The sequence below is a fragment of the Leucoraja erinacea genome, chromosome 16 (genome assembly GCF_028641065.1).
Source record: "Leucoraja erinacea ecotype New England chromosome 16, Leri_hhj_1, whole genome shotgun sequence".
Lineage (NCBI taxonomy): Eukaryota > Metazoa > Chordata > Chondrichthyes > Rajiformes > Rajidae > Leucoraja > Leucoraja erinaceus.
In genome coordinates, this window is record NC_073392.1 from 15766671 (window position 1) to 15782633 (window position 15963).

The window sequence follows — 15963 nt, forward strand, 5'->3', positions numbered from 1 at the left end:
GTGAGTAAGGAAGGGGTTTTATCCATTAATTTGTCTCAAAATAAAAATCTACATATACGAGATACTGGAGGTACTCTGTGGATCAGGTAGCATGTGCTCTCCAGATGGTCTTGAGCTGAAACATCAACTTGTCCATTTCCCTCCACCAAAGCTGCCTGACCAGGGTTCCTCCAACAGCGTTCCTTTTTGCACTTTTAATATAAAGAACCCCTTTCCAAACGAGTGTGTTGTAGAAGTTTGACGTGAACAATTCTATGGTGAAGGAAGCCTGGTTTAAAGTCAGTACACAGTACAGGACAAAATTGCAAAACACCAATGACATGTTTTGGTTAATTTTATTCAAATCATAATCTTCATCTTTGAAGATTGTTTCGGCAAAAATTATCTTTCACTGATTGTTTCCTGGAACCATCTTAAAACAAGCAAATTTCTAAATATTCGATAAAAACACTAAAATTGGTTTTGCTTCACATGAATGCAGAGCAGATACAGACCTTCACAGGATTGTGCACCCATTCCAGGCAAATCCACTTGACTGGCAACATCAGCCCATGTCCAAAAGAAAATTAACACAAGATCCTACATAAAAACTCCCAACAGGTGGGAGCAGCCAATGCAGTGTTAATAACACAAGCACTTCCAGGCAGGATTGCCTTCCAGTTTTCCTTCCACTCAGATGATTGAACAGCTCCAGGTGCCAACTACAGATTATAATGGCACGATCCACTTTCCATCTTTTATTTTTTCATACGACATATATAATTCGGTTGGCTGGCAGAGTAATTCTGTCTGAAGGGTCCCGACCTCGAAACATTGTCTGTGCATTTCACAGATGCTGCCTGACCCGCAAAGTTTCTCCAACACTTCATTTTTTGTTCAAATTTCCAGCATCGGCAATCTCTGTCTCTCCATTCCCTCACTTTTTTCCCTGCACCGTCTTAAACCTGTCTGACAGCTCTCACCCCTCTGATTCTTCTATCATATGTCTGTGTCTGGGTATTTTCCAGTGGGTAATTAATCTATCAACCAGCACATCTTTCGGATGCAGAGGGAAACCCGAGTACCCCAGGAAATATCCCAAACGAAGATGATTTAAAGCAAATCATTTTTACCTGGGCCTAATGCAGTTGCTAATTAGGTCAATGATCTGGTTGTGATTGAAGGAAGAGTTCTTCTTTGAAGTGTCACTTCATCTTTTACCCACCCTATGGAAGTGATGTCTGAGCTGCCATCTCACTAAAGGATGGCATTTCTGTCTCTGCAATGCTTCCTCAGTTTGGCACTGAAGTCATTCTAAAGTACATGCTATTAGCTTGAGGCAGGGTTTGAATGTACTATCTTGTGACTCAGGAAACATGCTATTACTGAATTATGATGACATTTTTATGAATAGCACCATCCTTATTTTACACTCGAGATCTTTTCACTGATTTTGCAATTAGCAATGAATATTACAGTAGTTAAATTAATTACCAGATACAAAAAAAGCTATAAGGTTACTAGAACCTCATATGTACCCAAACTTGTTTGTCAAATAAGGTATCAAGGTTTTAGAATCAAATCCAAGATGGAGTTACTGCCTTATTTCAGTTACTCAAAAGGGCAGTTACAAAACAAATATGAATCATGTCAAGTTAAATCAAACATGATTGATCATAGTTGTGCCCCGATTAACATATTCAAATGTTTTTTGGAAATTCAGACCATTTCAAGGCAGTAATAATGACAAAGCTGAAATAGTTCCATACAAGTCCTTGTCAATTGTTCTCAGTTATTACGTACTCCTGTCGTTTTCTACAATTTCATTGCAAGTGCATTTTATGATAAATAACCCAATTCTCTCTCCCCCCCCAAAAAAACAAAATTGTGCTTCTCATTCAGTAGACAGGCAAATTTACAATGCTAAGCATTTGCACTGTTAATTAAGGGCGGTTCTCTAAAACATGCTCTTCCCACCTAAAAATGTGATTGGGTCAATCCATGTTTGTCCATAAACAAACAGCTTCAATTTGAAGACTGAATGAGAGGCAATGAATTACTGCCTGCATGCAAATATCCTCAAGGACTTGCGAATAATCTTTTTAAGCGAAATGCATGAAGTTTTGTTTAGCTGCTTGACAATCGCCTTTGAAGGATATGAAGGTATTACCAGCACCTCTTTGTGGGATTTCAAATGCCACACTCTTCAATGCAGTTTCTGTCTTCTCGCTTTCAACACTGGATTGTTCTGCTGGTGCGGCAGTTCATGACATTGTCCAAACCAGCTTAAGTATTTTAAGAAGTTCAACAATTAAACTATATTAGCAAATATCTTTACTTGCAGAGTGTTTCAAACATTTCCAGAGTTCTTTTGACATCACGAATCTGTTTAGATAGCACAAGAATGGGCTGCATTGATCTGTCCAGCTCTTCACAGCGGGCCATTAGTGTATACATGCCCTGCAAACACAATCACATCAGCATTAATCTAAAGGTGGTGATACAAAAAGACACAATAGCCTTCAATAAAATGGATTGCCACTGTGATTGTAAAAGGATCTATTTACTCTAAGAGCTACAATTGTTTAAAAAAAAAAGGATATTGGAGAAATGAATGTGTCATTTTTAGATGGACATAATCAATTGGAGTGGAAATATGTCACATTATCTTACAATTTATCATTCCATCAGCACAGAACTCAGTCCCACCTATTAATACAGAGTAATGTGCATACTAAGATTCATTGGACAAGAACATTATTTTTATTGGTGTAGAAAAAACCCATCACCAGGACTTAAAATATTTAGCTGGATTACATTTGCTCTATAATGCAATGTCAGCAGCAGTTGGTGTTTGGTCTTTGATTTACTTGGTCTAATTATGTGGATTATTTAATAATTCTATCTAGAAACCAGTGCTGCATAGAACCCTTAATAATTCCCAGTCATAGAAGAAATAAACAATCCCATCACTTTTTTAATAACATTGATAGATAAAAAGTATGGTGATTAAGTAATTTAAAAATAAATAAATAAATAAAATAAAAAAAGCAAAAAGCTTTCACTTGGAGGTCACAATTATCTTGGTAACAAAATTGAACAATTTGGTGGCGAGATGCAAGCTACAATTACTTCTATACTTATTTGTTCTTCGGATATGATGACAATTTTTATCTGATTGAGGAGGGTCAGAACACACATCCTCACCACCACAAATGCTTTTTACTTCCAGTTGCACCATTAATCCTACCCTCAGTTTCAAATTAATAGATGCTAAACCAATTTGTTGAAATTCTCATTCAGTTCTCACTGGAGATTCATCCCCCCCAATCTCTCATCTCATCCATTTCTTCACTCCTCAAATATCATAAGTGTCCCTCCAGTTTTGGTTTGGAGCCCTGGAGGGCACAGCGTTAAAGCCGGGGGGTTTAATTAATGCTTTAATTTTAAATGATAATGAATTAAAAAATGATCACACCATGGTGTATTTTCATTCTTTAACTTAACAACGCTCTCCTTGTAAAGAATAAGATGAATATAAACATAAACAAGGTCTGAATGAGTAGGTAGCTATTAAATGTCTAAAGTGTTGTTGTTAGGAGCAAGGTTTCCTTCCCCATTTCAGACCGTGAACCTCGTGTTGTTATTTTGCCAAAAAAGACAAAAGTTAATTTATGAGTAAATAATCTAATTCAAGGAAAGAGGAAACAAAATTCAATATTAAAAAATACACGAAATAACTGTAGTTAAACAATAACTATTTCTGGTGTTTACGGAGAAATTGAAAGTGGATTAGAAAAATGAACATTTAATTAAACAGATAGTTTATTTTGGCTCCTTGCCCTCACCTTTATACTCATATCTACCGACTCTCCAAGACTGTCAACTGAATCCCGATAAGTCTGAATGTAGCCCACACTTAGTGCCGTCATCTAGATTTTCAAAACAAATCGCAAGTCAGTATGGAAAATAGTTTTTTGTATATTCAAATAAATTATAAATAGTACAAATACGCTTTGATACAGTAAGGTTCCAAATGTTAAATGAAAGAATAAGATAATTACTATACAGTGCGATCTAATTTCATGTGCACCAAGGCCTTTTATTTAATAGGTCACATACAACCAATAAATAATTCAATGTGTGAACATGAACATCGGGTAATATTAACTCTGGTTTTGATTAGGCAACCTATCAATACATGTATTTTAAAATAAAGGAACAAATAAAACACAAGAATAATTTCAAAAGTCTTGCACAATCTGGTAGATTTCTCAAAATGTTAGTCAAATTGCACAATAAATAAAATTCTCACACCATCTCTCCACTACTTTTTTTCTTGTTTGTTAACATTCAAACTGAAGATGGAACTGACCAAATGCAGATGGCGCATTTGAATAATATCTGATTAGAATACAAAGCTTTGAGCACTTTGCCTCTAAATATCATGGTCAGAAAAAAATCCTTTCCAAGGATAGGGATGCGTTAATTATATAAAACAAGAAACCAGGGGACTCTTCACTGAGTGTCCGGGGCTAACCTCAGCCCCGATTTTAAGTCCGAAGGGTCACAACCCGAAATGTCACCTATTCCTTCTCTCCAGAGATGCGGCCGGACCCGCTGAGGTACTCCAGCTTTTGTCTCCATCTCCGGTTTAATCAGCACCTGCAGTTCCTTCCAACAGAACTCAATGAGATTTGAAACTCATTCAAAATTATTTTTGTGATGGAAATCTATTTCCATTGATCAACATTGGGCACGAATTACAGAGATCTATCATCTACAAAAGAATAAAGAAAAAGCTGGTAGCACTCAGCTAATTGGACAGCAGCTATGGAGGGAAACAGTTATCATACTGATGACCTTGCATCAAGAAAAGTTAGAATTTAAATATTTGTATTTGCAGAGAATGTGAATGGGTGCAGAGCACAGAGAGCAAAGTAAGTATCTGTGAAAGGGCAGACTGAATGACACAAATGAACATTTGGGAGAAAGTTAGTGAAAACATATTAGTGGCTGATCTGCTGGTGGAATTGCGAATAGCAGGTGCATGAGGATTGAAGAGGGGAAATAATTTAATTCTGGACATTGTAGATACACAATACTGAAAAAGGAAAATTGGAAAAATGAATAACAAATATAATAGCATAACTTAATTTGGAAATTAACATGCCAAAAAAAAAAAGCTCAGCCCAGTAAAAAATAGTTTAGGTGAAAAAACTAAGTACGTAACCTTTCCACGGTAATCAGATACCATTGTCTCTTAAGAACAGAGGCTGCTGGCTTTATGGGTGGCCATTGAAATTGACAAGCAATCCTTTCTATTTACATTTGTGAAGACACAGAATCATGGAGTACATTAGCAGGTCAGGCATCATCTTAGGGGAATATGGATAGACAATGTTTCGGGTCAGGACCCTTCTGTACAAAAAGTACTGATTGTAGCGTCACTTTTCTATGTTCTCCTGGAATGCTGTCTAACCCGCTGAGCCACGAGCATTCTGTCTTCACAAAAATCAATAGAATGGATAGTCAATTTCAGTGGCCACCCATAATAGTGTCTTATTTTGTAAAGGAGCATCTGCATTTCCTAGTTACTATTATTGACACGTGTATTTGTTTGACAATCCATTAAACAATGCAACATGCAGCCTTTGGTATTTCTAGCTCACAGTAACAGAAATAAACTTGCAGCTATTACAAATCCTCTGGGGAAAACTAACTGTTCTTTGGCACCTAACACACTAGACCCCAAACCTCCTTTTCCCCATTGAGACAATTGTTTTTATAATAGATTTCTCAGAAAAGCGACGTGTTATAGCAGAACTACTTGCACGTTGCAGCAAATAATGCACACTAATTCCAGACACTCAAAAAGGCAACTAATTAGAAACAAAGTCCAAACTGATCTGATAAAAGAATATGATCATATTGAATGGCGGTGCAGGCTCGAAGGGCCGAATGGCCTACTACTGCACCTATTTTCAATGAATGAAACTCACTTTTTGGAGCTCAAGTGATGTGTTAAAACAGAAGGTGCAAAGATATAGAGAAAGGACCTTGGTAAAATTCTCAAAGAATGCATGAGAGCTGGCCAGATTACTGTGCTCGATAATTCTTTCACTGTAATATCAGGAAACAATTTAATTAGTTAGAATATAATCCCAAGTACCAATGTATACCTACATTCTGGATAGTGGCATTTAAGCTTCTCATCATTTGATCAACTTTTTGTGCCACCTCCTTTGCATCTCGCTCCAAATCTTGCAGTACCCCAGGGTCTATTGGAGGAATGTCCGATTTTAACCTCTGCATACTTTTGGTTTCCACACTGCTCCCAGCTGGTAAAGACAAAAGAAAGCATCTTATCTTATCTACTGCATTTATACATTTAGAATAGAGCTTAACACTAATCAAAATGTAAAAACATGCACATCCAAGTTTTGCAAGCCGACTTGCTCCAAAAGATGCCTAGGTAGAGACCAATATCTTGCCATTCACAACCACAAACAATCGCTTCATGACTTACAAAACTAACATATTCAAGGTTTCAAGGTCAGTTTATTGTCACATGTACCAACCAAGGGACAGTGAAATTTGAATTACCACACAGCCATATTAAAAAAAGCAACAAGACACAATTACATCAAATTTAGCATAAACATGCAGATTCCCCACATTCTTCACTGTGATGGAAGGCAATAAAGTCCAATATTCTTCCTCTTTTACCTTCCCGAGGTCGGGGCAGTCGAACTATCCGCAGTCGGGGCAATCGAAGCTCCTGCAGCTTGGAGTTCCCGAAGTCGGTCTCTGACCAGAGACAGCAGGCTCCACGATGTTAAAATCCCACATACTCCCGCGGTAGAGCTCAGAGGTCGATCCCTGGCAAAGGGATGGCAAGCTCCGTGATGTTAAAGTCCCACAGGCACCCACGGTGGGGCTCTCGAAATAGTCTCCACCAAAGGCCGCCAACTCCTCTATGTTATGCCGCAGTGCAGACAGAGATATGATATGGGAAAATAATTGCTTCTCCCTCGAGGTAAGAGACTAGAAAAAGTTTCCCCTACACACACACACACACACACACACACCAAACAAGCCAAAGAACACTAAAAGCATACATTTAACCATAAACAAACAAAAGATGGAAGGGACAGAAAGACTGTTGGCGAGGTAGCCATTGCTGGTGCCACCCAGCGCATCTTGGTGAAACAGAAGACTTTAGTTAGGGGTAAGACGATGAGTAAAGTGCTCCAAAGTTTTTGAATACTCAACAGCAAGTTATGTGCCACATTCCAAAGTTCTTTGTTATTGCTTAAAGAAATAGGAACAGCTGCAAATACCTCTGGTAAGAGTGGCATTTATTTAGGAAGTATTGCACACGCTTTAAAAAAAATTAAAATGTCCATGGTAATTCAACCCCCCCCGCCCCCCCCCCCCCACCAAAAAAATCTTCTGTTATTCAACAGGACCATAGCTGGTTTATGACCATATTCACTCAGTCCTGAATATACTTACTGACTGTGCCACCATTCCATCTCTTGTATAAAGAATACAAAAAGTCAAGTCTAGGTCAAACAGTTTCTTTGCATTGTCTTCAATGACTGACACCTTATTTTGGGACAGTGTCGCATAGTTCTAGACGCACCATGCCAAGGGCAACATCATCTCTTCTTGATTCTTTAAGAATTTTAATGTTTCTATGAAAAACAACTCATTTATTTAAACTTGTCGAGCTGGTCTGCCTACATTTTCCTTGTACAACAAACCTCTGATCATAGCAATCAATCTGGTGAGCCTTTGCTGCACACCCTCTATTCTTGGTGTGGCCTCAATAGAGTCCTATATAGTATTTTTACTCTTGCAATCAAATCTATCATCCACTTCGTCAGCACTTCTTAACTCTTCAAATACAAGGTCACAGTATGTCCTACAGTATACCTGGCATTTCACATCAACTATTTACTTCTCTATCATTTCTATTATCATTACATATGATTTCCCACAGCAATTTATCAAGAGCTCACAAATCCCAAGCACACAATTTCTTCAACCATTCATACTGACAAGGAAAAGCATGCACTCCACACTAATATATGCCCTGCCACATTTCGATATCTTTCTGCTTTGTTCAGTTAGCAATCTTGATATCTTTGAAACTAATCCCCAAATGAGCGAGTTCACTAATGAGATACCAAATTTGCACATCACAGCAGGGAAACGACCTTAGTCCACTGAATCCATATCTATCACAAAGCACAAATTTACTCTCCCATTTTATTCTACCCAAGCTTTCATCATCTCTCTAGACTCGTTTAAATTGAGTTTTTGTCCTATGAACAAGTACAGAAAGATACAAGTACAATGAAAATCTTGCTTGCAGCAGCACTACAGGCAGAAACACTTAAACGCATAAAACATTATTTGTGCACAAATTGCACTTAGCCTTTCTAAAAGACTGCAACACCAAAAAAGCAGATGCAAAACACAATTAGAAAAATAAAAAAGTCCACGGTAGTGAGAACTGATCCGAAGTGTTCCATTGTTGAGGTAGGATTAGGGTTGTGGGGTTTTTCAAGATTCTGATTGTAGGAAAGTAGATATTCCAAGAGAAAACTGCAGATGCTGGAATCTTGAGCAAATCACAAAGTGCTGGAGGAACTCAGCTGGTCAGGCAGCACTGGGAGAATTAATGGACAGGTGATGTTTTTGGTCAGGATCCTTCTTCAGACTGATACGAGTATGAGAGAGAAAGATGAAAAAGAGGCAGTGGTGAAACAAAGCCTGGCGAGTGATGGGTAGATATAGGGGAGGGCTTTTAACTGTTCATGAACCTGGTGGTGTCAGGCTTCTTGACTTCTTGTCGAGCGCCGGAAGTGAGAGGCATGTCCTCTTCTCACCTCCATACAGTAACCAATAAACCTGCCCAGCGTGTCTGCTACCAGCTATGCCACTGCACCATCCAAATTTACTGGTATGTATCAGTTAACCTCACAGTAACCTTGTTGTTATTGTTTGAATGCCAAGTGAGTGAATAATGTACTAAGAACTCAATGTGCAACACTCATGGCCACTTACTACAGAAGTGCAACTCGTGGTGCTAGTGTTTTCCAAGGTCACTTAGTATCAGAAGTGTTCTTTTGGCCCCATTGATGACGCAAGCTTTTGTCATATCTGTCACTAGAAAAGGTGTCCATTTCAGCCAAAAAAGGTATTTTGCACAAACTACCAGGAAAATGCAGAGAAATCAATAAATGTTGGAATCAAACAATATGGGGATTATGCAAGAAAATTGTCTTCAGTAGGTTTGGCCTGGCTTCAAGGAATGGCGAAGGAATATGGCCTGCTACCATTGCTTTTTCAGGGAATTCCAATTACAAATGTCAGAGACACCAAGAGACAAAACAGCACGCCAAACACAGAATCCCAGGGTACCCAATATTAAAAAAAGCAAGGGATCGCATTAATCAGATGGTTCAAAATACTTTAAACCTAATGGAGGTATTTTTGGGAAGTAACAGCTCAAAATTTAGTCGGCAGTGAAGCAATGTACAGAGCTATTTAAAAAAAATGTCATGTTTGGTGGTGACATTTTGCAACGGGTAGATGAAATTGATGTGCAGAAGGCAGTTGCAGCTATGATTTCCTCAAACTGCCCAGGTATTAAAATATTCTTATAAATTTTGAACAGGACAGCATTCTTCAATTAACATTTTAAATCGGCAAATACACATTTGATTGAAGCAGAAAATGAAATAGCACTAATAAACATTAGAATAAAATACTTTGATGTACTTTATGGTTTCAAAATGTCAGACAAGGAAATTAAAATTCATTAGTTTCTCAGAGGCAGATTACTGTATTTGCTAAATGGTAACTAGTACACCATGAACTCAGAAAATATTAGGTATATGAGATTCAAGTTACTTAACAGCAGAGCAAGTTCATAAAGCTAAATTCAAACCAAGCGGTCTTAATTGTTGTGTGCCAGAGAAGACCACAAACTGCAGAGACATTCATTTTGTGCAAGGGAGGGTGACATTGACGAAGGGATAAAAATGAATTGAGTGAGTGTTGAGTGTTTTATGGCCGGCATGGATAGGCGACGTTTCTTGTCGGGACCCTTCACCTAACCAAGCCCTCCAGTTACTCCAGCAGTTATTGTTTTGCTCAATAATCGCATCTGTTGTTCCTTGTGAATCCAGGTAATTTATTGTAGTTATTTGAAGGGAATAAGTGTGGACTTTAAATAAATCTTCTTGGAAATTGATGCCAGATATACAACACTTCATCCGATAGACGATACGTCTGAAATACAATAGCCCTGTGTGTTGGTCCGTCCTCAGAGATTACTTACAATTGCCACGGGAGCTGGCTGACAGGTGAGCGGGTTAACTTGTTGCACATTGCAGTTCTCTCCTGCAAGTGTCCGGCGTGCAAACACAAATCAAAACAAAACAAATCTGGAGCCATGCACGGCTGCGAGCTTTGGGCGGGTCGGATGCAAAGGTGGTGTACGTTTGAGGAAGCAGGCGGGTTACTCACTCTCCAGGTCCAAGTTCTGCCTCGAACTCATCTTGATCTTGTGCTGCAGGTTGTTGGCCACATAATGTGTGAGATCGCCGTCGTGGCTGACCGTGCCCTCCAGCTCCAGCGCGCTCGAAATGGTCGCCCTCCGCCCTTCCACCTTGATGTCGCGGGCTCGGAGGCCGCCCAACACCTGGCTTATGCCGTCAAGGCTCTTGCTGTCCTGCAGGCGGCCGCACACCCAGTCCCGGGTGGCCGGGTTCACTGACACCGGCTTGCTCTGGCCCACCGGCGGCGGGGGCAGCCCAGTGGCGGCAGCTACTACTCCTTCTCCTCCTCCCTCGGCGCATTCCGACGATTCGCCGCCGCTCTCCCAAGACTCTTCCTCGCAGCTCTCCGAGGTCTCGGAGGGCGGACTGAACACCGTGGTTTCCCCCTCTGCCTCTGCCATCGCCGTTGTCGGTCGGGATGCGATCGGTTCGGGACCGGGCCTGGCCTGGCCCGAGGAGGCCTCACCTGCCGAGCCGAGCCGAACCGAACCAGCATGCGCACGCGCACTCAGCGCGCCGTCGCCGAGCCGCCCACGTGACCCGGTCCTGAAGCCGCGGGCGCCATTTTGTTTAAGGGCCAAGAAAGTGGGGAAAGAACAGAGCCGGGCTAATTTTCCTCTCCTTTCTTTGTCGAGAAAGGAAAGCGAAAGGAAAACAACCTCCGTCGATTACTTGCGACGCCGGAGAGAGAGGTTGGGGGGACAAGCCGCAGTGGCGGGGCGGAGAGTGGTGCCCGCCAGTGGAGGAAGGCTGGCCGTGAGGAGACCGAGCTGGCCCTACCTACCTACCTACCGTTTGCCATCAGGAACACAGGCCGAGCAACAAAGCCTGGCCAGCGAATCAAACCACCGGCCTCACACCAGTTCCTCCCGCTTCTTCCTCCACAGGGCGGGACTGGAGGGAGGAGCTGGGGGTTGTTCCACCCAGAGTCGAAACGTATGCTAGACCTGTGTATTTTCACCACTTCCCCCTCCTGAATTGATCATAATTAGTTTAGATAGTTTAGTTTAGAGTTTTATTTAGTTTAGAGATACAGCGCGGAAACAAGTCCTTCGGCCCTCCTTACGCTCACGAGGGATAATTTACAATGTTACCATTTACAATTCTGCAGTTCCCTCCTACACATTATAATTTCACCAAGCCAATTAACTACAAAACCTGTACATTTTTGGAATGTGGGAAGAAACCATAGGACCCGGAGAAAACCTACACGGTCACAGGCAAAGATACTGGTCACAGGGAGACCATACCCGTTGTCCGGGAGGCTCCCGCTGCCCCCACCGTGCCGCCTTTATTGTTTTTATTATGATTGCCCCTTATTATGAATGGCCATTTGTAATTTCACCGTATCTTTTATTAAGGCCCTTCAATCTACGTGGTGTTCGTTGTTAATGAAGTCGGTTGAGTTTATGCCCATAAGCACTTTACGGTGAGGTATAGATACAATGGAAATCTTGCTAGCAGCTGCATCACGGGCACATCGAGCCGTACACAGGGAGAAATACATTCTTAACACATAATTGCAGATACAAATTATACATAAATCATACATAATTTACACAAAACTACCTAAGATAATAAAAAGGAAAGCATACTGCAAAAAAAAAAACAAGATACGGTTTGTGCAAAACTTAAATAGGTTTAAAAAAATGAGGTTGCCTGGTGGTCTATTGTTGAGGTTACGGTTATTTGGGTTGATTGAAGAAGTGAGTAAAGGTGGTATATGGCTTGCCTTCATTGGTTGGAGCATTGAGTATAAGTCAGGCATTCATGGTGCAATTTCACAGGACATTGGTAAGGTTGTATTTGGAGTATCGCAAAGAGTTCTGGTTGCTCCATTACAGGACAAATGTGTAGGTTTTGAAAAGGAGGCAGAGGAGGTTTACCAGGATTGGTTGCAGCAGATATGTCAGTGGCATTTAAAAGACCCTTGGATGTGCAGGGATATGGATTATATGTGGGTCGATAGCATTGGTCTTGACATGTTTGGCGCAGGCATTGTGGGCTGAAGGGCATGGTCCTATGGTGTCCTGTTATATATTCAACGTTGCAGCACCATTCAACCAAATGTTCTATCTTGAACGCTGATTCTTCATCACCCGTGATTTGGCCAACCACAGTGATGTTGTGAATTTAGAAATGGCATTGGAGCTGTGCTTAGCCACACAGTCATAGGTCTAAAGAGAGCAATGCGGGATGCTAAGTATGCAGCCCTGAGGTACACCTGTGTTGATGGTCAGTGAGGAGGTGATGTTGTTATTGATCAGCACTGGTTAAACTCTGCTGATGAAGAAGTCAAGGATCCAGTTACAAAGAGAGGAACAGAGGCCCAGATCATGGAGCTTCATCATGAATATGAAGGGGATGATGCCTGATTCATCCGTTCCTGATTTCAGATGGCTCAGAGCAGAGTGGAGACCCAGTAAGGTGGCATTTGCTGTTGTGGTGATAGACCAATGGAGTAGATCCAGTTCATTACTGAGGCATGAGCTGATTTGTACCATAACCAATCACTCAAAGTACTTCAATATGATAGATCTAAGTGTGTGGCAGATCATACTGCTCTTTCTAGGCACCGGTACGAGAAATAAATTTTGAACCAGGTGTGACCACAAACCTCAAAGCGAGAGTTTGAACGTGTCTTTGGATATTCCATCCAGTTGGTCCCCACAGGTCTTCAGTATGTGACTAGGTGCGCCATCTAGGCCAGAGTGTTTGCAAGAATTCACCCTCTTGAAGGATGCTTTGAGGTTGGCCTGAGAATGAGATCACAAGATCGTCTGGGGCTGTGGAGACTTGTGTGGTTATGTCATTGTTCTTCTTTTCCTGGAAGTGATGCATAATTAGAAATTGCTAGACTTCTGGACTCTTAAAACAGTAATATGAGTTAAAATATTATTATGACAAAGGGGATTTAAACTTATCAAATAAAATAGATACGAGATGTAAGAGAAGGAAATATATCTTCATCCAGTCTATTCAAGATGTTAGCATGGACCCACCTATGTGCCCAGTCAGTTAAAGGGGAATGAGTAGTGGACAATGAATACAACCATTGCCAATGGCACCTGCATCTCATGGACGCAAGTGAAAAAATGAAATCAGTCCTGATATCATGGCAATACATCCCCCAATAGCCTCACGTTGCAAGAGACATCCCTTATTTTAAATGTATTTGACAGCCTATTAATGTTATCTGGCTTAGGCACCTGATCTACAATATACAGAATGGAATTGTGCTGCTGCCTCACAGCTGTAGGAATCCTATTCTCAACTGCCATCTGTGCAGAGTCTGAACATTCTTCCTTTGCGTTTGCTTCTACCAGATGTTCTGGTCTTTCATATCCCAAAGTTGTGCTGGTAGATTACTTGGCAGATGTAAATTACTCTTTAGTGCAAGTGCACTGCAAAGGAAATTAGAGAATGGGTTGATGGAATTATTGTGCTGGAAGGGGATATGGATCCGGTGAGCTGAATGACTAATGTCATAATAAGCATGCTAGTTGGCTCTTCCAGAGTACTAAACCTTTTAGTAAAATTGTGGTTGAATTGTTGGTAACTTTAATTCTACGTACATTTTACTTGTAACATTTTATGCCTTTGCCTATCAAATGTCTGTTTACCTCTAAAGGGCAATTCAAAGGCTTGGATGCCACCACGCTGGGAGGAAAGGAGTTTTAAAACCTTAAGGCCTCATTCACGGTGATCCACATACTTGCATAAAGACTGACTTTTCATTGCTGGGGTGGGAAGAGTAGAAGGTAACACAAGATTGATGATGGTGGTGGGGAGGGGAGATGTGTGCCATGATGGAGGAAAACAATATTTTTAAATGCTGAACGGGGCATAAAGGTGGAAGGAAAAAAGAGAAGGGAATGTTTATGGGAGCTGGGTGTAACAAAGGAGGCTGAAATTAAAAGTGCTTCTCTCAGCCCCCAAAAAAGAGAAAATGGTTATCAATACAAATTGATTTTTTATCATATAATTTCCCCAGATATCTGACTTACAATTGTGGCCAGGGTAATGCGTCCGAGCATTGTTTGTCCCAGAATTACCCAACAAACAATGTGCCAATTTTATCCAGCTAATACATTTGGAGGCAGGTTTTGAAGTTGAATATAAGGCTGTTTTCCATGATATTATTGAGGAACTAAACAGATTACACAAAATAAATTATTAGCAGTATAATGGGGCCTTTAGAAATGTGGGAATTATTGAAGTTTGCTCTGGCATTTAGCTGACTAATGGCCAAGGTCCATTTACTGAGTATGTGAGAATGGAGATGCAGGCAAAATTGAGCCCAAGATGATGCAACTGAAGCAGTTGAGATGCAGGCACTTTTGGGGCTTGTCTTTCTAAAGTTCCTAGTTTTATTTAGTCAAATGTTCAGAAAATGCTATTTTGCATGAAAAGTTAATAAAATTCCAGAATCTGTTAAGATCAGGAATTGAATATATGTAAATTTTGTAAATTAACAAAGAACAAGGCATCATATGTAGCTCCCATAATAAATAATTTCTACATCTCATACATTTTTTTGATATGTGCATTGCATTTCATTAATTTACGTGACATGTTGCATCGATTTTTGTGAAGATAGTTGGCATTTGATGTCCGATGAAGGGAGTGACCTGCTGTCTTGTTGAATTGTAGTCATTAGTAAAGTTTGGTGGCCAGGATATTCTAAAGATGAATTTTCTTATTTGTAAAAGAGGAAGTTTTGTTTCTTGAAGTTTGGGATCATATTTTATTGATGAGTGGGTGATGTTTGGTTTGAACGGGAGGAGTTGGAATTTTGGAGAGAGGGAGGCTAAGGAGCATAAAGCAATAGATAAAGAGCATTTGATAAATTCCCTCATGATAGGATGTTCCTGAAGATTAAAATGCATAGGATCTTGCATAGGTGAATTGGTCTTTTGGATTCTGCAATGGTTTACTCATAGAAAACAAAGGATTATGGTGGGAAAATTTTATTCTGACTGGAGGTCTGAGACCAGTGGAGTTCTGCTGGGACCTCTCTTTGTTTGTGATATGTATAAACAACTTGGAAGTACATGTAGGTAAATTGGTTAGTAAGCTTGCAGACACATCAACATTGGTGGTGTTGTGGACAGTGACAGCGGGATATCGATCAACTAAAGGAACGGCGATACCAAAATGCATCTTTCCCAGGTGTCGTGGCTATGGATCCAGGAACCTACCAGGAGGCCCCAATAGGCCTGTCGAGGAGAGCTGCCCGACCCACCGCCGTCAGCGGACACGGAACATGCCTGGAGTGGGTCGGAGGCTCATCTCCCGCTCGTCCCCGACGACCGGGAACTGGAAGGAGGAGAGAGACGGACTGATGGATGATGGACAAAGGGACGGGAGGAGGAGGTCCGGGGGTGGAGGGGGTCTAAGCTGCACT

General features: G+C 40.8%; 1 protein-coding gene across 1 annotated transcript; it reads right to left on the reverse strand.

The window, feature by feature from the left end:
* Positions 1–318: 318 nt before the first annotated feature.
* borcs6 (BLOC-1 related complex subunit 6) lies at positions 319–11338 on the reverse strand. The gene is made up of 4 exons (XM_055647723.1): positions 10525–11338; positions 6166–6320; positions 3828–3911; positions 319–2439 (listed from the first exon to the last, which is right to left on the reverse strand). The coding sequence occupies exons 1-4, from the start codon at positions 10955–10957 to the stop codon at positions 2314–2316; spliced, it is 798 nt and encodes a 265-aa protein (XP_055503698.1). The 5' UTR covers positions 10958–11338; the 3' UTR covers positions 319–2313.
* Between the last annotated feature and the right edge of the window lie 4625 nt (positions 11339–15963).